This window comes from Vipera ursinii (genome assembly GCF_947247035.1).
Source record: "Vipera ursinii genome assembly, chromosome: 3".
Classification (NCBI taxonomy): domain Eukaryota; kingdom Metazoa; phylum Chordata; class Lepidosauria; order Squamata; family Viperidae; genus Vipera; species Vipera ursinii.
The window spans coordinates 20,621,214-20,648,532 of record NC_139516.1 but is presented as its reverse complement, the minus strand read 5'-3'; the positions used below and the strand labels follow the sequence as shown (position 1 = coordinate 20,648,532).

The 27,319-nt window shown below is 38.4% G+C and overlaps 1 protein-coding gene across 3 annotated transcripts in view; it reads left to right on the top strand.

The window, feature by feature from the left end:
- The window catches only part of SLC9A8 (solute carrier family 9 member A8), a 70,445-nt gene extending 43,682 nt beyond the window's left edge, over nt 1-26,763 (top strand). For 2 of the 3 annotated variants that reach the window (XM_083358016.1, XM_083358018.1), the window contains 7 exons: nt 2,536-2,641; nt 9,744-9,860; nt 12,331-12,413; nt 14,758-14,869; nt 17,048-17,268; nt 23,678-23,824; nt 25,670-26,763. In XM_083358016.1, coding sequence (XP_083214142.1) covers nt 2,536-2,641; nt 9,744-9,860; nt 12,331-12,413; nt 14,758-14,869; nt 17,048-17,268; nt 23,678-23,824; nt 25,670-25,777 — 894 coding nt within the window. In that variant the 3' untranslated portion in view covers nt 25,778-26,763. Of the gene's footprint in view, nt 1-2,535; nt 2,642-9,743; nt 9,861-12,330; nt 12,414-14,757; nt 14,870-17,047; nt 17,269-18,089; nt 18,149-23,677; nt 23,825-25,669 lie in introns of those variants that run through there. The other variant, XM_083358017.1, reaches the window with a different exon arrangement.
- The last annotated feature ends 556 nt before the right edge of the window (nt 26,764-27,319 follow it).

The window sequence follows — 27,319 nt, the reverse complement described above, 5'->3', positions numbered from 1 at the left end:
TTTTATTGGTATGTAAGCTTCTGACTTTCCAGCAATTCTTTGGCTTTTTATATAATAAATAATAATAATAATAATAATAATAATAATAATAATAATAATAATAATAATAATAATAATAATAATAATAATAAGAAGAAGAAGAAGAAGAAGAAGAAGAAGAAGAAGATGGAAGGGACCTTGGAGGTTATCTTGTCCAACCCCCTGCTAAGGCAGGAAACCATATACCATTTCAGACAAATGGCTGGCCAGTCTGTTCTTAAAAACTTCCAGTGTTGGAGCATTCACCACTTCTGGAGGCAGGTTGTTCCACTGATTAATTGTTCTAACTGTCAGGAAATTTCTCCTTAGTTCTAGGTTGCTTCTCTCCTTGACTAGTTTCCATCCATTGCTTCTCGTCCTGCTCTCAGGTGCTCTGGAGAACAGCCTGGCTGTATTGGGATCTGATCATGATAACTTTTATTGCTCAGAGGATGAGGGTTTGGTCTTTCTTTAGGTTTTTTGTGGGCTACTGTGTCCTCTACTTTGAGTTGGTTCTGATTCTTTTTTGATGGTGGTCTGATTGTCTGCCTTATGTTTTGTCAGGTCTCTGTGGCAAGGCCAGTAGTTTTAAATGGTGCTTCTAAGGCTGCAGATTCTAACCAATAAGCATCATTTATGTTAAAGCTGAGGCCCTTTGGTGGGATCTTGTGTGTTGTAGTGGATAGTGAGCAACTGGACATTTTGACAACCCATTCAGGTTCAGGTACCTCTTTGCTTCTAGGGTTCAGCTTGAGCATTTTGGTTTGAAGTTTTGTTTTCCTTTTTCTAACTTTTGTTAAGGATGTAATCTTGTCAGCATTTTTGTTTGTTTTGGGATCATAGCTTGTTCTAGCATCTCATGTTTTGTGTTTTATCTCAGATTAGAACTTTAACTTTTTGTTAAAACACAAAAGGTTTTGTGTGTTATCTCAAATTGGTAACTAGAAGTTTGTGTGAGAAATTACAGTCACTCATTATCAAGATTTTGGATCATGATCAGACAACCTGTTGTCTTTAGAGGTTTAAATTAATGTTTTACATCACACAGTTACAAAATGCCAGATCATTGCACACGCTAATTGGAATGCTTGAGTCATATTGTTAAAAAGAAAAATTGAAGGTATCACATCCTTGATTTAGGCAGGCATACTGTTGCATAATCTAGAATATTTCAAATGTGTTTATAAAAGGGATGTAAAGTGTTTAAAATTGTTTCTTATAAGTGTTGGTTGAAACAATTCTTTCTGATGTTTTAGGATGAAGTGCCTGTGACTTTTGAAATATTAGATTTAGCTTCAGGGATGATGGGTCCTACTGCCTGGAGCTATAGGGAGTACGAGCCCAACAAGTTTGGGTTAGTGACTATTATACTGAATATTAATTAGTTTATAGAGCAGCTTGGAAAATTAGAGCATCCAATATTCAGAGTTTCAAAGTAGATTTAGAACAACATCAAGGCAGGGTTAACTTTTTTAAAAACAGGATTGGACAAAGTGATTCCTAGATGGTGATTATCCAACTTTATGAACCTGTAATTATTCTTGAAAGCAGATCTTTGGATAGACTGAAATATCACATTAGGCAAAATGTCTGTTAAAGTGAATTTCAGAGGTACTTTTTCAGTCAATAGATCTGAAAAATTTAAAGGGGAATCTTTAAAAGAATATCTAGTTTACTTGAGGCAGTGTGTTTGTTGTGTCCATTCTTAGCCTTGAATACGAAGTATAATAATGGATCATAATTGAAAAGTCAGATTGATGATCCAAGCCAACATGCATAAATGTGCCCATTGTCTGTATCTTTATTCCTTTTGCAGCTATTTTGGCCACTAAAATTATTAAGTGGCTTCTTTGCAGACAAACATCTATGTTAAGCACAGCGAAAGTAAGTTGGCTTTCATTCCATTAAAGTGTTTAGATAATACTTTCAAATAAGTTAAAACCACATATATAGAATACAAAGAAACTTCACTGTGGAATTGTTTTCTATCTTATAAAATATGTACTCCAGACATATTTACCCATCTGCCCTTAGAACCTTAATCTGTTAGAAGATGATCACTGATAATTGTTTTTCAGCATGTCAAATGAGAGTTACAGTTGTATGTAAGGATATTTAAATAAATCTTGTTGAAATCTGTAAAATTTAAGCAGCTTAACAATTACAACATTATTTCCAAGTGAATTTTTAAATATAATGATTAGGTATAAAGCTAAGAATATTATAAACTTAAAGGCCCTTTTGTAATAAAAGCATTTTTCTATGCACTGTGTTAGAAGCTTTAAAAATCCTCTAAAAATAATTCCTTATTGCACAGAGCACCATCACCTGGTAGCTTCCATTATTCCATTTGAAAAATTCCATCAGCTAAACAGTATGAAGAAAAATAATTGCACTGTATGATTCAATATGAGATGCTAATCTTTCTAATGGAGCTCTAATGACAAATAAGAAATTCCTAATCTGACTTTCCTGTTTCATCTTTCTTCTTATTTTACTTAACTACTTTTAATTAACGTACTGAAACATATTGATTTACGAAAAACTCCTTCCCTGGAGTTTGGCATGATGATTATCTTTGCATATCTTCCTTATGGACTTGCAGAAGGAATTTCTCTCTCAGGTAAGTTGCAAAACAAATCCCCTGAAGTTATTGACAGTGTTAAAACAGCTTTCACTTCTCTAAAGCTCTCAGAGTGTTCAAACTTTCTAGTATATTTCCTTCCTGCAATCTTCCATGAAGGCTATAAGGAGAGAGAAGTGGATAATTTATCCTTCCAATTGTTATGTTTCTCACATTTAGATTAACTCCTTACTGTACATCCAAAAAGAGATTTTACCAATTTGGAATTTGGGGAATCACTATTTCAAACCAGTGTGTAATGTTCCCTGTCTATTATTGTGAAGTTCATAGGCTATGCTAAATCATAATGAGATTTGCTTGGTTTCAGCTTAAAAGTAATTATGGTTTTTCTTAGAACCATGGAAAATATACTTTAAGTCATTTGGTTCTATCCGATGCTCAGAATAGAAATACATTAAATCATTCCAATGGATGGCTATCTAACTACTGTGTTCACAATTATCAGGCAAGTTGTATTTTGGAGGATTAATTTCTTGTTGAACAACTAAAGTGCTCTCGATCAATCCAAAATATTAATAAACCTCACACCTGAATATTTTAAAAAGTAAAAGTGAGATTTTGGCTTTCTTAGGAGAATATCTGTGCGTGCACAATTATTGGGCAACTGTTAGTGTGCATAATTATTATGCAACTAAATGAAAAATGAATATTTGCCCATCTCGTTTAATTGCATTTGTTAAAGCGAATAATAAACAACTCAAAGTGTACAAGTAAACATTTCTGATATTTCACAAAAAAATATCAGTGACCATTATAGCCACCTTTCTTTTCAATAACAGTCATAAGCCTTCCATTCATGGATTCTGTCAGTTTCTTGATCTGTTGACGATCAACGTTTATGCAGCAGCAACCACAGTCTCCCAGACACTGTTCAGAGAGATGTACTGTTTTCCTTCATCGTAAATCTCCCATTTAAGAAGAGCCTACAAGTTCTCAATAAGGTTTAGGTCAGGTGAGGAAGGGGGTCATGTCATTATTCTTTCATCTTTAAGGCCTTTACTGGCTAGCCATGCAGTAGAGTACTTCAATGCATGCTATGGAGCATAAAAATCTCTGTCTTCTTGAAAGATGCAGATTTTTTCCTGTATCACTGCTTGAAGAAAATGTCTTCTAAAAACTGGCAGTAGGTTTGGGAGTTGATGTTGAATTCATCTTCAATCTGAAAAGGTCCAACTACCTCATATTTAATAATACCAGCCTCTACCAGTACCCCACCTCCACCTTGCTGGAGTCTGAGTCATAGTGGAGCTCTGTGCCCATTACTGATCCAGCCATGGGCCCATCCATCTGGTCCATCAAGAATCACTTTCATCTCATCAGTCCATAAAACCGTAGAAAAATCTGTGTTCAGATATTTCTTGGCCCAGTCTTGCTGTTTCAATGTATGTGTCTTGTTCAGTGGTTGTCGGCTTTCAGCCTTCCTTACCTTGGCCATGTCTCTGAGCACTGAACACCTTGTACTTCTGGGCACTCCTGGTAGGTTGCATTTTTGGAATATGACAGCACTGGAGGATAATGAGTTCCTGGTAGCTTCATGTTTGATTCTTCTCAAATCTTTGGCAGTTAATGTGTGTCTTTTTTTCTCAGCATGTTTCTTGCAACCCTGTTGACTTTGCAACAAAATATTTGATGTTACTGTGATCATGCCCCAATATCTTAGCAAGTTCAAGAGTGCTGCATCCCTCTGAAACACTTTTTACAATTTTTGTCTTTTCAGAGTCAGTTAAATCTCTCTTTTAGCCCATTTTGCCTTAGGAAAAGAAGCTGCCTAATAATTAGGCACACTTTGATATAGGGCAGGGGTGTCAAACTGCTGGCCCACGGGCCAGACGCATCATGAGGAAACTGCGCCCACTCCATTGCCGGCAATGGGGAAAAAGTTCTGATACATAGCACGATGTCATGTGATGTAACGAGTTTGACATGTCTGTTATAGGGTGTTGATCTTCTTAAGCCACATACTACCACATTACATAAATACACATCACCTGATATGCTTATATCCACTAAGCACTCAAGTTTATACAGCTTGGAGATGGAACATATGCATGAAAATGATGATATGGTCAAAATACTCATTTGTCTAATAATTGCGTACACAATGTATGAAAAAACATCCAGCAAAAAGGATTTATTACTATTCTAGGCAAGTTGTTCTACTGCTTAATAACTTATCAAGAACAGCTTAACAACATTCGGACATTCCTTGTGATGTTTATGTTAATATAATCAAAGATTATATTAGCCTTTTTAGGTGCTATGTTCAGTTGATGGTCCAAAAGTATTTCTAGATCGTTCTGACATACATTGTCATCAAGTCAATAGATATTTGACTTTTTATATGCATATGGAGGATTTTGCTTTTCTCATAGATAAGCATCTTTCCATTGATTATGGTCCAATTTTTATTTTCACAGAGGTTATTTTGACCTCTAAGATGTTAACTAATTATCCTAGCTTGGTATCATCTAAAAATTTGAGAAAGTTCTGTATCCTACATCATTTATAAAGATGTTAACCAGCATTGGACCAAAGACATAATCCTGCAAGACTTTATTCATACCAAAGATGCCAAATATAGTCTGAACATCCGGCTGACTGTGCAATGATCAATAAATATAATGATGATGATAATGATAATGATAATATAATAATAATAATAATAATAATAATAATAATAATAATAATAATAATAATAATAATAACAATGATGATGATGATGATGATGATGATGATGATGTTGGAAAGGACCTTGGAGGTCTTCTAGTCCAACCTCCTGCTTAGGCAAGAAACCTACCATTTCAGACATGGTTGTCCAATTTCTTCTTAAAAACTTCCAGTGTTGGAGCATTCACAACTTCTAGAGGCAGGTTGTTCCACTGATTAATTGTTCTAACTGTTAGGAAATTTCTCCTTAGTTTGACTCCCTCTTCTTTGTGGTAACCCCTGAGATATTGGAACACTGCTATCATGTCACCCCTCGTCCTTTTCATTAAACTAGACATACTCAATTCCAGCAACCATTCCTTATATGTTTTAGCCTCCAGTCCCCCTAATCATCTTTGTTGCTCTTCTCTGTATTATTTCTAGAGTATTCTTTTTTACACTGTGGCGACCAAAACTGGATCCAATGTTCCAAGTGTAGCCTTACCAAGGCATTATAAAGTGTTATTAACACTTCACGTGATCTTGATTCTATCCCTCTGATAATGCAACCTAGCACTGTATTGGCTTTTTTGGCAGCTGCAGCACACGGCTAAATTATATTTAAGTGATTTTCCACTAGGACTCCGAGATCCCTCTCAGTTACTACTATTGAGCAAGGTACCACCTATAGTATTTTTGTGTGTGTGATGGAACCGGTTCCCAGTGGCTCTTTTCCTTTTTCAGGTTGCCGACCCCTGACCTATACTGTACCTGTGCATTTGGTTTTTCTTGCCTAAACATAGAACCTTACTTTTTTCACCATTGAGTTTCATTTTGTTAGATAGTGCCCAGTATTTGAGTCTGTCCAGATCCTCCTGTATTTTAAGCCTATCTTCTGGAGTGTTGGCTATTCCTGCCAGCTTGGAATAGCATTCCCCTAGAGCAGGGGTAGGCAACCTTAGCTCTTTTAGTCATAAAAGAGCCAAGGTTGCCTACCCCTGCCCTAGAGATTAAATTGACACTGACCTTGGCGTTTTCCATAAAACAGTTAAGACTTGCCTTTTTCAGTTAGCCTTGGGATCTGATGTGCTGAATTTGTCCTTCCTGCTGAGAAAAGTTCTTTTTAATCTTACTATTGAACTCAGGCATGTAAGCTGCTCAGAGTTAGTTTGCAACTGAAGTGACATAAAAACCTGGAAACTAAGCTAAAGTAAAATTGTACTCAGATTGGATTTAAAGATACTGTTCAGTCATAAATTAAAGGAAGAAGAAGCCTATAGATTAGTGAGAATCCAGGGACATATACCTTTTGCACTGCACTGTATGTGGCTGGGATTTTTGTATTTTGTATTTTTGTAGTTGGAATGTTTACTTCATTAATGTATGCAGATAGAAAGATATGTAGTTAATTTAATTGTATACACGAGTGGCATATAAAATTGCTTGAACTAGAAAAGAAGAACAATGATCTAGAACAGGGGTGTCAAACTCAATTTCATTGAGGGCCGCATCAGCATTGCGGTTGCCCTTGGGGCCGGTTGGGTATGGCCAGGGTGGGCGTGGCCTACTGGGTGGGCATGGCTAGAGTGCATGTGGCCTACTGGGTGGGCGTGGCCAGCTCTACATCGTTCGCATCAAGGGTGCCTATGGGGGCCTGGGCAGGAGTGGGACAGATCTGAGGGTCTCTGGCAGAAGGAGGGTCTCTGGGCCAGGGCCAAGGCAGTGGAGGCGGTTCCCTCACTGTTTCCAGGATGGCTTCGCGGGCTGCATGAAACCACTTCGCGGGCCGGATCTGGCCCCCGGGCCTTGTGTTTGACATGTCTGATCTAGAAAGTATATCAAATTACTTGGCCTGGAAGAGGAGAGAAGGTAGAAGATTATGACAATTTTAAAGGACCAAAGTTTTTTCACAATCAGAAACAACCTCTTTTGCTAAATTAAATATCTAGTGTGGTTATTTTAGTAACATAAATTGTACATTGTTTTAGAGTTTGGGATAATAGAACATTTCTACAAAGGTTTAGGGATGTTGTGATTTGACCTCAGTCAAAAGAGATTTACTGATATCTTGTAGAAAAGGGATCCCCAACCCCTGATCCTTGGACTGGCACCGGTCCGGGGCATGCCAGCAACCGGGCCATGCAAACAAAAGTGAAGCCCCATCCACGGGATGCAGGCAGCACACAAAACCAGGCTCCCTCTGATCTGCGGAAAAACCTATCTCCACAGAACCGGTCCCTGGTGCCCAAAAGGTTAGGGGGCCCTGTTGTAGAGAGCAAATGTTTATGATTTGAAGTATTCTTAATGTATCTGCAGGTGCTGGGAGAACTTGGTCCCAAATATGCCTCTCCCTAAATACATTCCTCCTCTCATTAGTCTCGAGCATCTCACAGAGTGAAATGTATGTGGTTGTTGCAAGTAACTGCTTGTCCCCTGCTTTTCTAGTTGTTGTTGTATCATTTGTTAAGAAGCACCATGGGCACCTGATAACAACTGTAAAGTCTAAGCATATTTGTATCCATACTGATTTTACCAGAAAACATCTGTTTTGATAGCCACAGCATTTGCAACTTTGCATATGCAACTCAGAGTGGATTTTACAGTTGTTCTCTAGTCCTAAAGTAACCCCTTGAGAGACATTGTTTTTTTATAGCTGTTTTATTCCAAATAAAATCTTGGAAACTGTGGTGCAACTAATAATTAGAATTCTGGAGCACCTTCACTTATAGGTTCATAATCATTCAGTGGAATATTAGATTTAAATTGGATAAAATGAATTACATAATGCAGCAACTAAAAGGATTATGGTGAATTTGAGGTTCACTGAATCTGTCAGCTGCTATCAGATCACTGTTATATTCTCATTTTACAGAGGCTTGGCCATCTCTCTCTTTTGGTATAATATCAAATATGACTTCTCCATTTTCTATGTGTGAAACTTGTTTTTGTACCCTGGAAATAGACAGTAGTGTCAAATGACATCCAGCTGGGATCTGGTAATACGATCCATATGATATTGGTTCCATGGAAGCTCCATTCGGTCTCTGCAGCATTGGAGTAGCTTGGAGACTTTCTTCCAGCCCTAAACAGAATGTATAGGAAATGCATGTGAACTGAAGTAATAGCAACTGTTTATGTATGTCATGCTAAGCCATATGTAGCTTTGGATCATTTTTCATCAATATATCAGTAAGTATAAGGTTTTGAATTATTTATTTAATTGGGTTTCCTATCTAGTTTTAGGACTTGTGTGGAGTATAGATCATCTTTCAGGTCATATTTATAGCAATAGCAATATCACTTAGATATACCACCCGATAGTGCTTTACAACGCACTCTGGGTGGTTTACAATGTCAGCATATTGTACCCAACAATCTGGGTCCTCATTTTACCGAACTCAGAAAGATGGAAGTCTGAGTCAACCTGAGCCCATCAGGATCAAACTCCAGACTGCGGGCAGAATTAGCCTGCAATACTACATTCCAACCACTGCACCACCAGATCTGCATATTTATGCAGAAATACTGAAAATTCAAAAGGCTTCATGAACTATTAAGCTCTACTGTAGCAGAAAGATCCAATTATTTAGTATGTTAGAGTAATAGTATGTAGTTGTAGCCTTCAGTCATAGGGGAGTGTGGATATAATTTGGAACAGGAGAATATACTCTTCTTCAGGAGTTGAAATTCAGTAGATTTGGGAGGAGGGTTGGTCGCAAAGATACCTTTTCAATCATAGCATTATTTTCCTGCAAACATTACCACATTCTCCATATTGAAAGAGTGAGAATATTACTTATAATGAAACCAATATCTGCAATCTATTGTTAAGTCTTAGTTTGGCTATTCTCCTTGAGTCTATTAACTAGTATTTGTTTGTCTATTGTTGGCCTAGTGGAAAGAACTTTCAAAGTGTGGTGATATTTTGGGTCCTTTATATATACTATGTTGATTTTCTAATAACAAATTATGTAATTGGGAGGGCAATTATTTTGTAATTTCTAGGGTTGGGTCTTTATTTACAATAGAAAAATATGGATTTGGTATTTCACATACAGTAGCGATATTCATCAGACTTAAGTGAAAGCACCCTCCAGTGCAAATATAAAACTCCTGTGTAAGCAGTCCAAGTCCTTGAAAGGTCCTAAGCTGTCCCCAGTTTTGAAGTACATTGTGAAAATATTGTACATGCATATTTAGGTGCTTTTGTCTCTTTGGCAGTTGAGCCAAAGGACTGAGCTACTCCGGGCAGCTGGCTCATCTCCTGTTGTTTAATTGTGCAACTGCTAGACCTAAGTTTCCAATCTGAATCACTACTTTTCCCATGCTGCAGAACAATTCTGATTCTTTATTGGCTTGCAATTAGTAACAGTTTAAGGAAAAATGTGACTTTATATATATATCAGTATATCTAATTGTGAAATTTTTCTTCCAGGTATCATGGCTATCTTGTTTTCCGGCATCGTAATGTCTCACTACACCCATCATAATCTTTCTCCGGTTACACAGATCCTAATGCAGCAGACTCTGAGAACTGTTGCTTTCATGTGTGGTATGTACTGTCTATTGCTTGGACTCCTACTATCAAAGCAAAAATTTCCAAATACTTCCTGATTATCCTACTATTTTTTGCAGTGGCAATCTAGGGGTTACTACATAAGCAAAATATTTTAATTTAAGCATTAAATATTTTTCAGTTACGATTATCCATTTTTGTCCTGCCAGTTGGTCAGGAGCTATGGGCAATGGTGTTGAGAGTTATCTCTAGAGGTGCTCCTTAACTTTACCACCATTCATTTAGTGACCATTCAGAATTATAACAGCACTGAAAAAAACTGACTTATAACTCGTCTTTTCACCACTGCAACATCCCCACAGTCACGCGATCAAAATTTGGGCACTTGGCAAACGGCATGCATTTATGATGACTAGAGTGTCCTGGAGTGCTGGGGTCATTGATTGGCAGCTGGTTTCTGACAAGCAGCATCAATGGGAGAAACTGGGTTTGCTTAACAGTCCATGATTCATTTAACAACTGCAGTGATTCGCTTAACAGCTGTGGCAAAAAAGGTGGTAAAATCAAGCACAACTCACTTAACAACTGCCTTGCTTAGCAATGAGAATTGGGAAATGTGTCAGCAACATCTGCAAGACTGGGGAGTAGCTGTCTGGAAGATGCCTATCAATTCCTGGTGTCTTTTTCCTGTGAGCACTGACTCATTCTCGAGTTCCTCATCCCTGATCTAGTCAAATATCTCAAATGCTCCTGACCAGATAAATGTATTTTAAAAATAGTTTTGAAGGTTGCAGCGTATAGCTTCCCTATATCTCAGCAGTAGGCAGCACTTTGCAGTCCTCGCTTTGGCTGAGGAGATTTTTACATTACAACTTTGTGTATACTCAGACATTTGGTAGACCTCATTTGATCCAATAGGACTCCCAACTAAGCATGCATGCCATCACAGCCTTAGACATTACAATTTGTCATCATTGATAGATTTTTTTGTGTCTGTGATTTCAAAATCATTCAGAATGTGAATTATGGATAAGAAAAAGCAGAGGTGTTTCTTTAACTGTGGGAGCATTTCTTCACCACAATTCTCAGAACAGACCTACTAATATAGAGTCTGCCAAGCAGAAAAGTCACCTTTACTGACAAGGGGGATAAAATGTGCTGTAAATCTTTTCCTCTCTTCTCCTCCAAGCTCTGGCTAAGTCTTGCCACAAGATTAATAACAAAATGGATTTCTTTTCTTTTTTTTCTCGCCTCCAGGGTACTTTTAGATGATAGAGAGGCAACATGCCTTCATTTCCATTAAAGGATTATGGATACAGTACCAGGAAGCTATTTTAAAAAAAAAAGGGGGGGGGAATTACAGGCAATAAATTAATGTGGTTTTCTGTTCTCTGTCCTTTCTAAGATGGCATTTGTTTTTAAATGTATTTATTATTTAGACGATATTAAATGCAGTATTAATGATAGGGCCAGATGTGAACAAAATCTTATAATTTCATGGACGCAGGAATAAGAGGCAGTGCTACACACACAAAAAAAAGAACACAAGTGCAAAACCTGCATTGTTAGACTAGACCGGGGGTAGGCAACCTCGGCTCTTTTATGAGTCATGGACTTCAACTCCCAGAATTCCTGAGCCAGGCAAGCTTGGCTGGCTCAGGAATTCTGGGAGTTGAAGTCCATGAGTCATAAAAGAGCCGAGGTTGCCTACCCCTGGACTAGACATATTCACTGATCCTTTACCTGTTTTCTTTCACAATAGCTAACTAGATACTACCAGGAGACACATGACCAGAACATGTGGGGAACAGATTTGTGATTTCCCCATCATTAAGTGTGCTGCTTGTCTTTGAACATGGGCATTCCAATGAGCTATTAAAGCTAAATTAATATCAGATCCGAACGGTGCTTTCTCAAGTTTAAAGTGCAGGGGCACAGATGGTTGAACATCTGCTAAGAGAGCAAAAGAGGAAATAGCTGGAGGAAACAGAAGATCCTGAAAAAAAAAGATCTTGCTGGCAAGACAAATCATACTGCAGTGTTTTGTTGCCGGCCCAAATCATCACTGTTAGCCAATTACTGTTAGACCTGCATGTTGTGTGTTTCTTTTTCAGTCTTTTATTTTTGTAAAATCTGGGCTCCATTGCTAAATCTTACGCAGCAAATGCTAGGTTTTAATAGAACCTTGTTGAAGAAACTAAATGTCTGTTGGATAATATTCAGACCCTTTGAAAGTAATAACCCAGTGAGTGAAGAATCTCCTAGTAGTCTCTCCTTTTCCTTTCGGAAGAAACAAGTTATGTACAGTATCTGGACATAACAGATTATGTATCTGGACATTTTGAACATTTTTCTTTTTTCCTTTGTTATGTCATCTAGTAATGTAAGACTGCATCTGCATCAAACATTTCTTTTGAAACTCTGACGTTTTAAAAAATTAAACATAAGGACTTGAATGATCAGTGTGGTACTTTATGATGACTCATTTCTGATTTTTCTCTTTCAGAAACGTGTGTTTTTGCATTTCTGGGGCTGTCAATTTTTAGCTTTCCTCACAAGTTTGAAGTGTCCTTTGTCATCTGGTGCATAGTAGGTATCAGATTATAGTACAGTTTTATTTGTTTCACCTGACCCCAGATTGGCAAGAAAGGCTATATAATGTGTCACAGAGAACTCCAATTTATGTATTATTTGTCACAACAATTTGCATGCTACCTACCCATTGGAATCTAGCTGGATTACAATATTAAAAACAATGCAACGTGTATGTATAATAACACAAACTAGGCTACACTGCAGAGAATTGCTTTCTAAAGGATCTGTGAAAATGACTCTTAAAAGTCAGGGTCTTCTGGAAAGCCCATGGGTGTATAGGACATTCTTTCGCAATTGGATACTGCCCTGATGGTGAACAGTGGTCACTTTTGAGATTAAAGGGTTTATATACTGTATAAGTGTTACTGTTATCCAGATTTCAGGATGTTAATTGATTTACATAGCGGTCCTAAAACTTAAACAGGAGGGTTATCCTTATAACTCTGTGACATTGAACTGCATGCATTCTTATAACAACAGTTGATAATCTTTAAAGATACCACCAAATTCTTTTTAACTTTTGGTTAATGTTGACTAGCATACCTCTTCTCCTGACATGCTAGTTTTTAGTGAACTCAGGTCTGACTCAGTTACAAGGCAGCTTTGTATTTCTACTTTATTTATTATTCATTTTGAGGCAGCCAAAGCTAGAAAGAAAGGCCTCGGTAAGAGGAGACTAATTGCTAGAAGAGTGCAAGCACTCCCTTATAGGATCAGGCTAGGATTAATTTGGTCTAGCATTTTACTTCCAGGACTTCCTAGTTAGGAACTTCTGTAAATTCATAAGTAATGTGTAAAAGTGATGTTGCGTTTATTTACCCTACATATTCTATTTATCTCTTGTATATATTTCAATTTATGCAGTCACCCATCTCAAAGCGATGATGCTGAGCAGTTCACAGCATTTAAAACACAATACAGATTCTTGACATACAACAGTTTGTTTAATGACCTTTCAAAGTTACAATGGCACTGAAAAAAAAATGACTTATGACCCGATCACTGCAGCATACCCATGGTCATGTGATCAAAATTCAGACACTGAGAAACTGACTTATATTTATGAGGGTTGCAGAGTCCCATGGTCATGTGGTCATGTGACTTTCTGACAAGCAAAGTCAATGGGGAAGCCATATTCACTTAACAGCTGTGTTACTAATTTAACAACTGCAGTGATGCCCTTAACAACTGTGGCAACGAGGTTGTAAAATGGAGCAAAACTCACTTAACAACCATCTCACTTAGCAACATAAATTTTGAGCTCAATTGTCGTCATAAGTTGAGGACTACCTGCATAAAGTATCCAGAATTTAAAAAAAATCTCCTTTTCCTCTTTGAGCGGAACACAACCTGAACGCTATGAATTTGCTCCTTCCCCCCCCTTTAAACAGTATGCTCTCATGCATGTTTGTTTGAGGGTTAAGACCTTCTCTTTTCACTTGCTGTCAAATGAATTTGTAGTGGACTAGAGCCTTAGCTTCATAATTCCTTAACATCCTTTAAGCATTCCATCATAGTCAAAAGTAGTTGTAAAGTAGCAAATTGAGGGCTTGCCCCTTCCCTTCCAAGTGAGAATTAAATAAAGATAAGCAGAGGTATATATGGGATGTAACACATCTGAGAAAAAAAATGGGCATGTTACCTTCCCAGGTAGGTAAAATGAGGACCCAGATTGTTGGGGGCAATTAAGCTGACTTTGTAATAATGCCGCTTGGGGTGTGTGTGAAAGCCCTAATAAGCAGGCATATACATAGAATTTTTTTTTTAATTTTAATTCCATTTATATCCCGCCCTTCTCCGAAGACTCAGGGCGGCTTACAAGCTTAGCAGTAGCCTTCATTCTATGTATATGCCTGCTTATTAGGGCTTTCACACACACCCCAAGCAACATTATTACAAAGTCAGCTTAATTGCCCCCAACAATCTGGGTCCTCATTTTACCTACCTCGGAAGGATGGAAGGCTGAGTCAACCTTGAGCCTGGTGGGATGCGAACCTGCACTAATTGCAGGCAGCTGGTGTTACTTAAGGAGGCATTAGCCCATTGCTCCACCAAGGCTCTTTTAATGAAGAGAGAATGAAGGCTACTGCTAAGCTTGTAAGCCGCCCTGAGTCTTCGGAGAAGGGCGGAATATAAATGGAATTAAAAAAAAAAACTAAGCTCCACCCATAAAGCCCTGTTGAATCTGACCTAAGGGCTACCTAAGCTAGCATTCTGTTTCTATATTAGCCCTAGATACTAATATAGATATGACCCATAAAGAAGTTACGAATCCCAATCCCCACTTTCCAATTGTTACTTCTCTTATTAAAAGCTCAATTTTGCTTCTTTTTGACAGGTGCTTGTCCTTTTTGGTAGAGCAGTCAATATTTTCCCCCTCTCTTATTTGCTCAATTTCTTCCGTGATCACAAGATCACTCCCAAAATGATGTTCATCATGTGGTTTAGTGGTAAGTTCTTGCAATTTCCATTCTTAGATATTGTTCTATATAGCATTGTAATTGTAATTGAGTCTTCATAAGATCATGTAAAAACTATATTTAGATTTTAGATTTTAGATTTCATTAGATTTATATACCGTCCTTTCCCGAAGGACTCAGGGCGGTTTACAGGGCATTTTAAAATCACATCAATATAAAATACAAAGTTAAAAGAGAATTAAAAGATTAAATTATCCCTGAAAATAAAACCCCAGTTAAAATTCTCAGCCTGGGTCAGAGAGCTCAAAGAGCCAAGTCTTCAGGTCCCAGTGGAATGAGCGTAGGTCAGGGGCAGGCCTGAGCTCCACAGGCAGCTGGTTCCAGAGGGCAGGCGCACCCACAGAAAAGGGTGTTATCCGCCAGCAATCTTTTACCGGCAGCACTCTGAGAAGACCCTCCCTCTGTGAGCGCACTGGACGAAGGGAACTTGATGCTGGCAGCAGGTGTTCCCTCAAATATCCCGGACCCAAGCCATTTAGGGCTTTATAGGTCATCACCAGCACTTTGAATCTCACCCGGAGAGCAACCGGAAGCCAATGCAGCTCACGGAGTAGAGGTGTTACATGGGAGTATCGGGAGACCCCCATCACAACTCGCGTGGCCGCATTCTGCACCAGTTGTAGTCTCCGAATGGTCCTCAAGGGCAGCCCCATGTAGAGAGCATTGCAATAGTCTAAACGGGAGGTCACGAGCGTATGAGTGTGCGTAGGGCATCTCGGTCCAGGTAGGGTCACAACTGGCGGACCAGGCGAACCTGGGCAAAAGCTCCCCTGGTCACGGTTCGTATATGATCTTCAAAATTGAGCCGTGAGTCCAGGACGATGCCTAAGTTGCAAGCCCTATTGACGGGGGGGGGGGTAACACCTCACCCCCCATCATTAAAGGTGGAATAGTTTGGTTAGCCCGAGATGCCGGTACGCAAAGCCACTCAGTCTTGGCAGGATTGAGACGAAGCCTGTTTCTTCCCATCCAGACCTGGACCGCCTCCAGGCAACGGGACATCACGGCGAGGGCATCGCTGGGTTGGTTCGGGGTGGAGAAAAAAAAAGTTGGGTATCATCAGCGTACTGATGATACCCCACCCCAAAACCACGAATGACCTCGCCCAGTAGCTTCATATAGATGTTGAACAGGAGGGGCTGAGTTTCTGCATAAGAAACTTTCATTTTCTCTATTTTTGACTGATTGATTGCTATCTCCCACCATACAAAGGAATTGTTTCCAACTGCTCAGCAGAAAAAGTGTTTGCGGTAGAGATAAATCTTTCACTGCTCATTTCTAATTCTGTATTGGACATTTTGCATAAAATAGGAAGTAGTTCAGCTTTCTCCCACATAGTCTTATCTAGATGTATTGTGCAAACAATTTATATGTGGACTTAGCAAATTTGCAAAACTGGCTGGGAATTCAGAGTTTCAAGCCCAGGATTATGAAGTATTTCCATTTTATATGGATAAAGGAGGGAAAAATCTAAGGAGAGTGACTTCTGCTGGTATCAGATGGAATTTTTGTCCCAAGTCATATATGGACACAGGACCACCCATGAGCCACATGTTGTCTTTAAAGCCACATGTTGTCTTTTTCTCAAGCCCACCATTGCTCTTCTCCTGTACCTTAATTGATAGCATGTGTAAGAATACATTTCCTCCGAGGTTTTCCCCAGCACAAAGACACCTTATACACATCTTGGCAGGCAGTTAGAAACTCAATTTATATGGAGAAAGTGCTGCCTGGGAGGCAGATCATCTCTATATTTATGTGTCAGTATATTTGCATATAAATGTATTTCCAGTCCATTGCTGAATGCCACATAGAGCCATTAAGGCAAAAAGACTGCCCATTTCTGGACAAGATAGATCTTTGGTATAGAAGGAACGAAAAACTAATGCGGCAGAAGACAACCTCGGATTTCAGCGGTGATGAGACAGAGTGGAGAAATGAATGGTTAATGAAGGTAGCAATAACATAGCTTTGTCCCAATGCTTCATTGCAAGCTATTCCTTGTAGGCTATCCTAAACCAAGATGCTTGTCCCTTAATCTTTAAACACCAAACAAAAAAACCATCATTTTGATAGCCTGAAGAATATTATTTCTAGAGGGGCTGAGGAATGCTTATATGCTTCCCTGTGTTCCTCCCCATTAATTAGGCTTACGTGGGGCAATTCCGTATGCCTTGAGCCTCCACTTGGGCCTGGAACCAATTGAGAAGCGGCAGTTGATTGGCACTACCACAATCATCATTGTGCTGTTCACAATCTTATTGCTGGGTGGAGGAACAATGCCTTTAATCAGGCTGATTGACATTGAAGACTCTAAAGCCCGGAGGAAGAACAAGAAGGATATCAATCTCAGCAAAACAGAGAAAATGGTGAGTTTTCCATGTTCCATGTTTAAATAAGATAGATGTTTTTATATGTGAGTCTTCCATAAACCTCTTTGCCTTTCTTCATGCCTGTATATTTGCTTCCCCTGATTTGGCATTCTCTATATTTGTTAGGGACTATATAGGTAACCCTTGACTTACAGTCTATCACTTAGTGACTATTTGAAGTTAAGCTGGATTTACCTTGGGGCTACCTTTGACCAGGTTCTGAAGTTACAACAGTTGGGTCCCTTCTGCGGTCACATGATGAAACTTTGGGTGTTCAGCAACATGGGTGTTCACATTTATGGCTGTTTGTAGCATTCCATGTTCACGTGAGAAAGTTTTACACAATGTTGCCGAAAACTGGCACATCTAGTTTTCGGCAAAACTCTGCCAATAGTGAACCATGAGTTTGCTTAACCATGTTAGCTGCTTTATGATTGCTGTATTCACTTAAAGACCATTAGAAAAAAAGATGGTAAAATCAGTTCTGTGACTGACACATTTTATAACTGTCACAACTTACAATTATAATGGGCAGGTTCCATTACGATCAAGAACTATCTGTAGCTACCAGAATTCTTCTTGGCTAAGAATTGGGATTGTGGCCATAGTACTCCAATTTGGGTAAGTGCTTTCTGTGGATTGAGGCAGAAGAGAGGCAAAGGAGACAGAATTTTGAGAGTCTTCGTAATATTATTGCCCAGCAAGCTTCTCTTTCTTCTAACATATAGCACTGTTTCAGCAGGCAGGTTGTGAATGTAGCGCAGTGTAATTATTAGTCAGCTACCTTTAAGTAAAATAATCTTCCTATTGAAATTCAGACACAATGCTGCCAGTTGGACTGAGCCACATCTAAGTGGATGACGATAACATACAGATGGTGAGTCACACATCTTTCAAAAGGATGATGGGGTGTACTTCACTGATAAGCTGCAGGTGTAAATTGCTGCCAAGCAGGTCAAAAATAAGAAAAGAAATGCATATCTATATTCAGAAGTTGGGAAGAGTGCATATGCTTATTTAAAGTCCCTATCTTGGCTTAGCAGAAGCTTGTGAAACAATCAGCCTTAGCTGAGACACTGGCTTGCTTTTCACCAAGCACCCAAGATTTTCAGAGGAGGCTAGCACTCTGGGGAAATAACTTTTAATTTTAAATACAAATCCATGTTTTATACAGCCTAAATGCTTGCTGTTCATACACTGATTCTATACCTGTACTCCCAAAGACACACAATATTATAATAGAAATATTATATGTATCAGCATTATTCATGATGTTTGAACCTAGATAAACCATGGTTAAAGATCTTTGAGCTTTGGTATATTAGCATAGTTGAATTCCTTTTTTTTATTAAAGAGTTTTACAAAAACAAAATTTTACAATATATCCCCAAATCCCTCCCACCCCAAACCCACCCACTCCCCCCCCCACTTCCCAGAGCTAAATACAGGATTATAGTTACAATAATCATATTCTACATAAAAATTATGCATAATATACAATTAACCAAATTCATAATTTGCTTTAACTCCCCTTTAACATAACTACAAACAAAGTACCAATAACAATATCCCACTAAAATCTACTCATAAGCTAAATGGAACTTTTTAGTCCCATATTTGTTCTGAATATAATTTATCCATCTCCTCCAAACTGAAATATATCTTTCCTGTGAATGATCTTTCAAATAAGCAGAAATCTTAGACATTTCTGCAAGATTCGAAACTTTAAACACCCATTCTTCTATAGTGGGCAAACTATCCTTCTTCCAATATTGTCCCACCAGTAACCGTGCTGCTGTTATCATATTCAACATCAAATTAGTTTCTTTAACATCACAATCTACAACAATACCCAATAAAAATAATTGCGGAGAAAACTTTATCTTTCTCTTAAAAATCTTTTGAATGTTCCACCAAATTTTGATCCAAAAAGCTTTTATGTTTCTACAAGTCCACCACATGTGAAAATAGGTAGCTTCTGAACTACCACATCTCCAACATTTAGACTGTAAATTAGGATACATGTTGGACAACTTCTTGGGATCCAGATGCCATCTATAAAACATTTTATAAAAATTTTCTCTTAAGTTTTGAGCCTGAGTAAATTTAACATTTCTGACCCAAATTATCTCCCAGGTGTCCAACGAGATTGGTTCCTGAATATTTTGTGCCCACTTTATCATACAGTCTTTAACCAATTCCGTTTCCGAATCCAATTCAATTAAAGCATTATATATCCTCTTTATATGTGCACAATTTAAATCTCTAATTTGTTTTACTAAATTTTGATCTGTAATTGTGATGCCAACCTTTTGATCTAAATTCCACCTAGCTTTCAATTGGGTATATTGAAACCATGATGTTTGAACCTAGATAAACCATGGTTAAAGATCTTTGAGCTTTGGTATATTAGCATAGTTGAATTCCTAATCCATAACTAATACTACAAGTAGTCCTTGACCTATGACTGCAATTACAACTGGGATTTTGTTGTAATTTTGTTGTTAAGTAATGCGGGTGTTAAGCAAGTCTTTGCATGACCCTATGGTTGATTTTGCAACCATTTTACTGCAGTTATTAAGCAAATCATGTGATATTTAAGTGAATCAAGCAGCCGTTAAGTGAATCTGACTTCCTCAATTCCCAGCCTGCTGGGAATGTTGCAAATTATAATTCTGCAACCATTGACATCAGTAAGGCATTTCATAAAGTAGACTACAATCTACTACTTGATAAAGTAGACTACAATCTACTACTTGATAAGACAGAAAAATGTGGGTTAGACAGCATCACTGCCAGATGGATTCATAACTGGCTGACCAACCACACTCAACGTGTAGTCCTCAATGGAACTGCATCTACATGGAAAGAGGTATGCAGTGGGTATTCCAAGGCTCTGTTTTAGGCCTCAACATCTTCATCAATGATTTGGATGAGGGGATAGATGGGGAACTCAACAAATTTGCAGACAATACCAAGCTGGCAGGAATAGCCAACAGAAGATAGGCTTAAGATACAGGAGGATCTGGACAGATTTGAACATTGGGCACTATCTAACAAAATGAAATTCAATGGTGAAAAAAGTAAGGTTCTACATTTAGGCAAGGAAAACCAAATGCACAGGTACAGTATAGGTGGTACCTTGCTCAATAGTAGTAACTGAGAGGGATCTTGGAGTCCTACTGCATAATCACTTAAATATGAGCCAGCAGTGTGATGCAGCTGACAGAAAAGCCAACACAGTGCTAGGCTGCATTAACGGAAAGATAGAATCAAGATCATGTGAAGTGTTAATACCACTTTATAATGCCTTGGTAAGACCACGCTTGGAATACTGGATCCAGTTTTGGTTGCCACAGTGTAAAAAAGATGTTGAGACTCTAGAAAGAATGTAGAGAAGAGCAGCAAAGATGATTAGGGGACTGGAGGTGAAAACATAAAAAACAGTTTTTGGAATTGGGTATGTATAGTTTAATGAAGAGAAGGACTAGCAGTATTCCATTATTTAATAGGCTGCCACAAAGAACAGGGAATCAAGCTGTTCTCCAAAGCACCTGAAGGCAGGACAAGTAATGCATGGAAGCTAATCAAGGAGAGAAGCAATCTAGAACTAAGGAAAAATGTGGTGACAGTTAGAACAATTAGTGGGTGGAACAACCTGCCCCCATAAGTTGTGAATGCTCCACACTGGAAGTTTTTAAGAAGAGATTGGACAACCATTTGTCTGAAATGGTATATAGGGTTTCTTGCCTGAGCAGGGGGTTGGACTAGAAGGCCTCCATGGTCCCTTCCAACTCTGTTGTTCTGTTCTATTTTATTGTGGAAGTTGTATGACAATTGTAACGTCAAGAACGACTTGTAAGTTCTTTTTTCCAAGGTTGTTCTAACTTCATACCATTGATAAATGAACAGTTGTAAGTTGAGGACCACTTGTAATCATTATTTTTTTTATGGTGGACCAAATACATAATGACAGTTAATTGAAAACAGGGACAAGAGCTTCTAATCCTGCAGTTATACTATATGAAGTAAGTAGAATTTGCATGCAAACCTAAGGCTCACCCATACTTAATCCTGTAGCATCAGTAGTACTATTTAGTCTTATGCTTGTATGCATTCAGTTGAAGTATTCACAGACAATGCATAATTATTACATAGCTTCTTTGCTTTGGATGTTGGGTGAACCATATACTGTATTTTGTAGACCAAGTTTATAGTTTAATGTTACAAACTGGGAGGAGTGATTTAAAAACGTCCCTGGCAGACCTTGCTTTCTAAGAGTTTCCAGTAAAAAATAATAACAATGGGCAGCCATTGGCCAGTTAGAACTCTCCAACAGTGCCTAGTTTGTCCAGTGGTGAGGGCTTATCTTCTACCCAGGATGTCTTCTTCCAGCCCAGCTCTTCTAGGCAAATAGAAAAGATGCTTTGGATCTTCTTTCTCAAAGCTCAGAAAGATAAAATATAACAGATCTAGTGGCAATTTAGAAGCACGGGGCAGTCTTAAAAAGAAGGAAGGTTTTAATGAGAAACCCCCATTATAAAAACTAATTTGTTCTCTTACCTCCTTCCCAGGGTCACAGGAATAGCCTTTATTTCTGATGTGATTTTATTAGTACCTAAGTTTTGTGCAATATTATACATGCTATTAAATACGAGATCCCTCTTATGTCTTACAATAAGATCTTGGCATTTGGCAGATATTCCCTGCAGAGGGGATAATTGGGTTTTTGGGTTTCCTTGCTCCCCATTTCTTTTTTCCCTGTTTCTTACTTGTCCTCTGAGCACATCTCTCCAGTTCTATCGGAAGTGAAACCAAATGAAAAGCAGCATTTTGGGGAAAGCTAATTCTTGCTTTGCTCAGTCAAAGAATATGTTGCATCTCTGGTGTTCTGGCACTAGACCAGAAATTAGAGGTTATATAAGTCTAAACCCATTTTCCTAATGAGTCTGGATGGGATTAATTTTATATATGAGGTTGTATGGTAGAGATTGAAAAAACAAGGATCTGAATTCTCTCTCTTCAGTCCTCTTAGCACAGACATGTCAAATTCGCGACGTCATGTGACGTTGCGCAATGTATTGAGACGGTTTTGCCATTGCCGGCAATGGTGTGGGCACAGCTTCCAGATGGCATGTCCGGCCCACAGGCCGGCAGTTTGACACCTAGGGTTTGTCACACTTAGTGAGGTATTGTCTTTCACTAAATCCCAATTAAATTAATCATGGGTTACTCTGATACTGTAATATGAAAGCATGTCAGTCTATATAAGAGGCACTTTTTAAAAAATCCTATTTATATCCCGACCTTCTCCGAAGACTCAGGGCGGCTTACAATCTAAAGCACAAATCAATGTGCTTAGCAATAGCCTTCATTCTATGTATATGCCTGCTTATTAGGGCTTTTGCCCCCCCCAAGCGGCATTATTACAAAGTCAGCTTATTGCCCCCAACAATCTGGGTTCTCATTTTACCTACCTCAGAAGGATGGAAGGCTGAGTCAACCTTGAGCCTGGTGGGACTCGAACCTGCACTAATTGTAGGCAGCTGGTGTTACTTAAGGAAGCATTAACTTAAGTGTTTCTACATATTAATGGGTATATGTTCATTTTAATTCTATGTCTATTTCAACTTTTATATTGTCTTTTAAATTTTGCCCTGTAAACCGCCCTGAGTCCTTCGGGAATAGGGCGGTATATAAAACTAACTAACTAACTAAATAAATAAATATGTGCTGGAATGCTCAGATGTAATTCCAGCCAGACCCTTTAAATATTTAAATCCCCATCACTTAGTGCCTCACATGTGCTTGTCAGAAGAAGGTTGGAAACATTTTGGAAAAGATGTACTTGCTAGGCTGTGTGCTTCCATTTTTTTACTTTGTGCTGCAATGCAGTTGTAAAATTGTACAGTGTTGGTCATTTTGCAATGTGGACTTTTCCTCCTAGCGTTTTTCTCAACCACCCTTTGTTTTGAGGTGGCTGGTCTACATTCAGATCAGGTAAAAAGGCAGCTGGAAGGTAAAATCACAAAACAGACAAGCCATTTTTGTGATAATGACCTGACTAATAAAATACCGGTTCCTAGAAGGTTCTTTTGCTGCTTTATTTTCTGTCACATTTGGTGCAGTGTGCACTGCCAAAGTTATAAAACAGCACACATCTAAAGTCCGTGCCAGTCAGAAATCAGCTCTTGAAATGGTTAAATGCAGGTCAAGATTTCTTTCTTCTTTTATATGATCTTTAATTTTTGAATATGCCTGTAGTGACTTCCTTAATTTTTCCATCGTAGCTATAAAGTTATTGACACCTTTGTTGAATTGCATGTAAACACAGTAGATAAAATGGTAGGGTGAAGGAACGTCAAAGAAACTATTGTTTTTTTTCATTATAATCATCTCCTCTCAGGGAAACACCATTGAATCTGAACACTTGTCTGAACTCACAGAGGAAGAATATGAAGCTCATTATATAAAGCGGCAGGATCTGAAAGGCTTTATGTGGCTTGATGTCAAATATCTGAATCCTTTCTTTACCAGACGGCTCACTCAAGAGGTAGGTTCTGCCTAAACAAATCCTATAGCAGATTGACTTTCAATCTAATTTGATACCCAAGAATACAGTGACTGCTATTTGTTTTGAAATAACCCAATGTATGAATAAGCTTCCTGTACTAACATTTTGACTGTCTCTTTATAGAAACCTCATTTAACTGAGTAGAGTTCAGGCACCTCAGCCGTGAGTTGTTCTAAGCATAGTTAGCTGAACAAAATTAGAATCAAATCAAGAGTCAGTGTTGCAGATAAACAGAGTAATCATAGCCTGTCGACAAATTTGTGGCACATTTTCCTTCTCTTGAGCTCTTCTTGATTTGTGCTTTTTAATTGATTGGGAGACTTTTCGAGAAGGGAGCAAAAAACTAAAAAAAACCCCACAGGAATAACAGAATGCGTATTCCTACTCACATGTCTGCTTAAACTACTGTTGCAATCTAAACCAAAAATAGACTAAAAGTCACTGTCCTGAAACAATCCTAGACCTCTCCCCATTCACATTAAATCAAAAACAACCACACTGGTTTAGCACAATGTAAATCCATGCAGATATAAGTTTCTTGTTCATGGGAATCAAGAAATTACGGTGAATTATTTTCACCAGCCATATAACATCTAGGATTGATGTTGAAACACCTAACCATAGTTTTGTCCTACAAAGGCCACTGTGGTTACTTGTAAATTCTCCTTAATGTGGGGTTGTTGTTTTTGGCATGTGAAAAGAAATCATTGAAACACTCTGGCCATATAATGCCTATTAAAGGAGATGATAGTGTTTTAGTCCGATTCTGAGTTAGGTATCTTAATTTAATAATTTGATTGGGATGTATGAAAGATTCCAAGGGCCAGTCAGTATTGGGACTAGACTGCATGTTTCATCTGTGCACAGACCTAGAGCACACAAGTTTCAATAGAGACAGCTTGGAATAGGAGACAACAGGTTAAAAAGCATTTAGTGGCACGGAAGCTTGGCAGGTGAATGTAGAATGGCAGCAGGGAAGAAAGGCAAGCAGTGACAGAAGAGGTAAGGTGATTGAGTTAGGTGTACTAGGTGGATGGGTGCTAGCAGGTGGCAATTTCATGGTGGCAGGGAAGGGCAATGGAGAAGGAATATGTGGGAAAAAATAGGTTGGCCAAGTTGGTCTTGAATTGCTCTAGTGGTACTCATGCTGTACTTGAATTCGAGTGTAGTGGTAGCTCAGAAGGTTGGGGGCAGGGCTGAGAAGATTGATGGTGAGACCATATGAAGAGGGGTGAGAGGTGTGTCAGCCTTGCCTTGCTTGTCCATTGTGGAGTTCCTTCAGTTGAAATCTGGAATAGTCTAAATGTTTTTCTTCCACTGCATCTTGACCCACGTGGAAGCAATCTGACCAGACTTCTGAGCCACAACATGATATGGTCTGTCTATGGAACAAACCATGTGCTTTGTTCGCATCCCATTAAGCTACCTTGCAGGGAGTGTACACAAGTAACATTGCTGTAACAAAAGGACAAAACATTGTTCATTCATTTTAGGAAACCAAGTAAACAATGTGAAGAGCCACATACTTCTGAATGACGTATCTTATCACTTGAAATTTCCATTTTTTTTATTTTTTTCTCTCTCTCTCTCTGTGGCTTACTGCTTTCGAAATATATACTTAAAGAGAGAAAGACCTGAGATTTTTCAGTGGAACTCTTCATCATCTCTCCATGTTAATGCTATCATAGCACTGTCTTCTTTAAACCTAGCATATCAGATCTATTTAATTTCATACGTACTGCAGAATTAAAGTTGTACTGCCTTATACACAGGCAGGTGGAGAAGTGCAATTCTAACTTTCTAATGCACCTTCTCTTTACGTAGGACCTACATCATGGGCGCATACAGATGAAAAGCCTCACCAACAAATGGTATGAGGAGGTACGACAAGGACCTTCTGGATCAGAAGATGATGAGCAGGAGTTGCTGTAGGAGGCTGTTGCGTGTGTCTGCACTTCTGCTGACATCTCCAACTTTAATTTTAAGGCAGACAGTCTTATACACACATACCATGTACAACTTGGTACAGTTGTTGTCAAGTGACTCCTTTGTCCAGTATGAAGTTGTGTCATGTGCTGGAATGCAAGATCATTTCTAATGCCATTTGTTTTTAGTTTTTTTTGAAATTATAACACCTGTTCAGTCAGCAGTTATCCCAAATACCTTAGGATAATTAGAACGATGGGTGGTACTGTCTGTGATTGTCTACTGTAAATACAGAAAATTCTGTAGAAGAGCTTTAAAAAAGTTTAGCGCACTTTACTTTTATCAGTATACTGGCCCCGTACTGGAAGGACAGTGCTGTAAATTTGTATCAATGGTGAGCAAATAAGTGAATATTTAAGGCCTTTCTTTACATTGCTCTTTAAATATTTAACGAACTCAGGGTACAGATTAACAGAAGGCAGAAGCAGCTTATTAAAGCCCCTTGGCCTTTGGGATTTCTAGAAGTGTTTATTCCAGTTTTTTATTTCTAAGTTTGAAACAACTTGACACACAGTTTTTCATACCATAACTTCAAATCATTTGGTTCAAGAATAAAGCTTTATTTGAAATCTGTCAAGCTTAATTTCTACCCTTCTCATTCTCTGAGAACTGCTCCATAGCACAACTCTGGGTGGGTGACTTGAAGCCAGAGCATAGAAGAGGCAAATAAAACAAGGAGTTTCTTTTTCTGGGAAAACCTTAAGACTGTAAACAATTCAGCTGCTTTTTATTATTCACAGATTAGCCTTTACATACTGTTTAATTTTTTTAGATGCTTGCAGAACCACGTGTGCTATTGCAGAACATCAAATGATCATATAATAATTGTACATTTTTAAAAAATCTGGCTGTGGAATATTACTGGAACTTTGCCATGAATGTAAAACATTGGCTGATGAAATATTATCACATTAAAAGTGAGGGGAACATGTTGCATTTCTTTTCCACCTGAGAAAAATTGAGATATTTTTGTAAACAACTTAAACTCCCATTTGTATTCCAAACTGGTACAGTCTCAGAAAGTTTATGCCACATGATTTTTCCTCATACACAAAATTCACTGCAGATAGAAAGGAATATGGAGTTGAGAAAGGTCCCTATCCTTGATTGGTTGTAATTGGAGTGGCCTATCAGCCCTATAAAACATAACTAAATACTCCTCATGTAACTAATCCTAACCTTGCTTTTTCTGCCATGCTGTCATGGCAGACTGATAAAAGCTTCACAAACGTTCTTTTACGAACATGTTCTCAGTAACATTGCGTAATATTGAGAGCAGGAATGATGCAGTAGGTGCACTTCAGATGAATTTTAAAATGTGTCTTTAAGCAATCCTTCACTGTGCTGGCAAGAAGATGAGATCACTTTAATTCAAAAAGTGTGTACAGAACAAGTAAAACCAAGTCATTCTGTAGGACCCAAAGGGCAACTTTTGTTATTGCCAGATTCTGCTGGGTATACATGCCAGGTGTTGTGATTCAGCGTCAG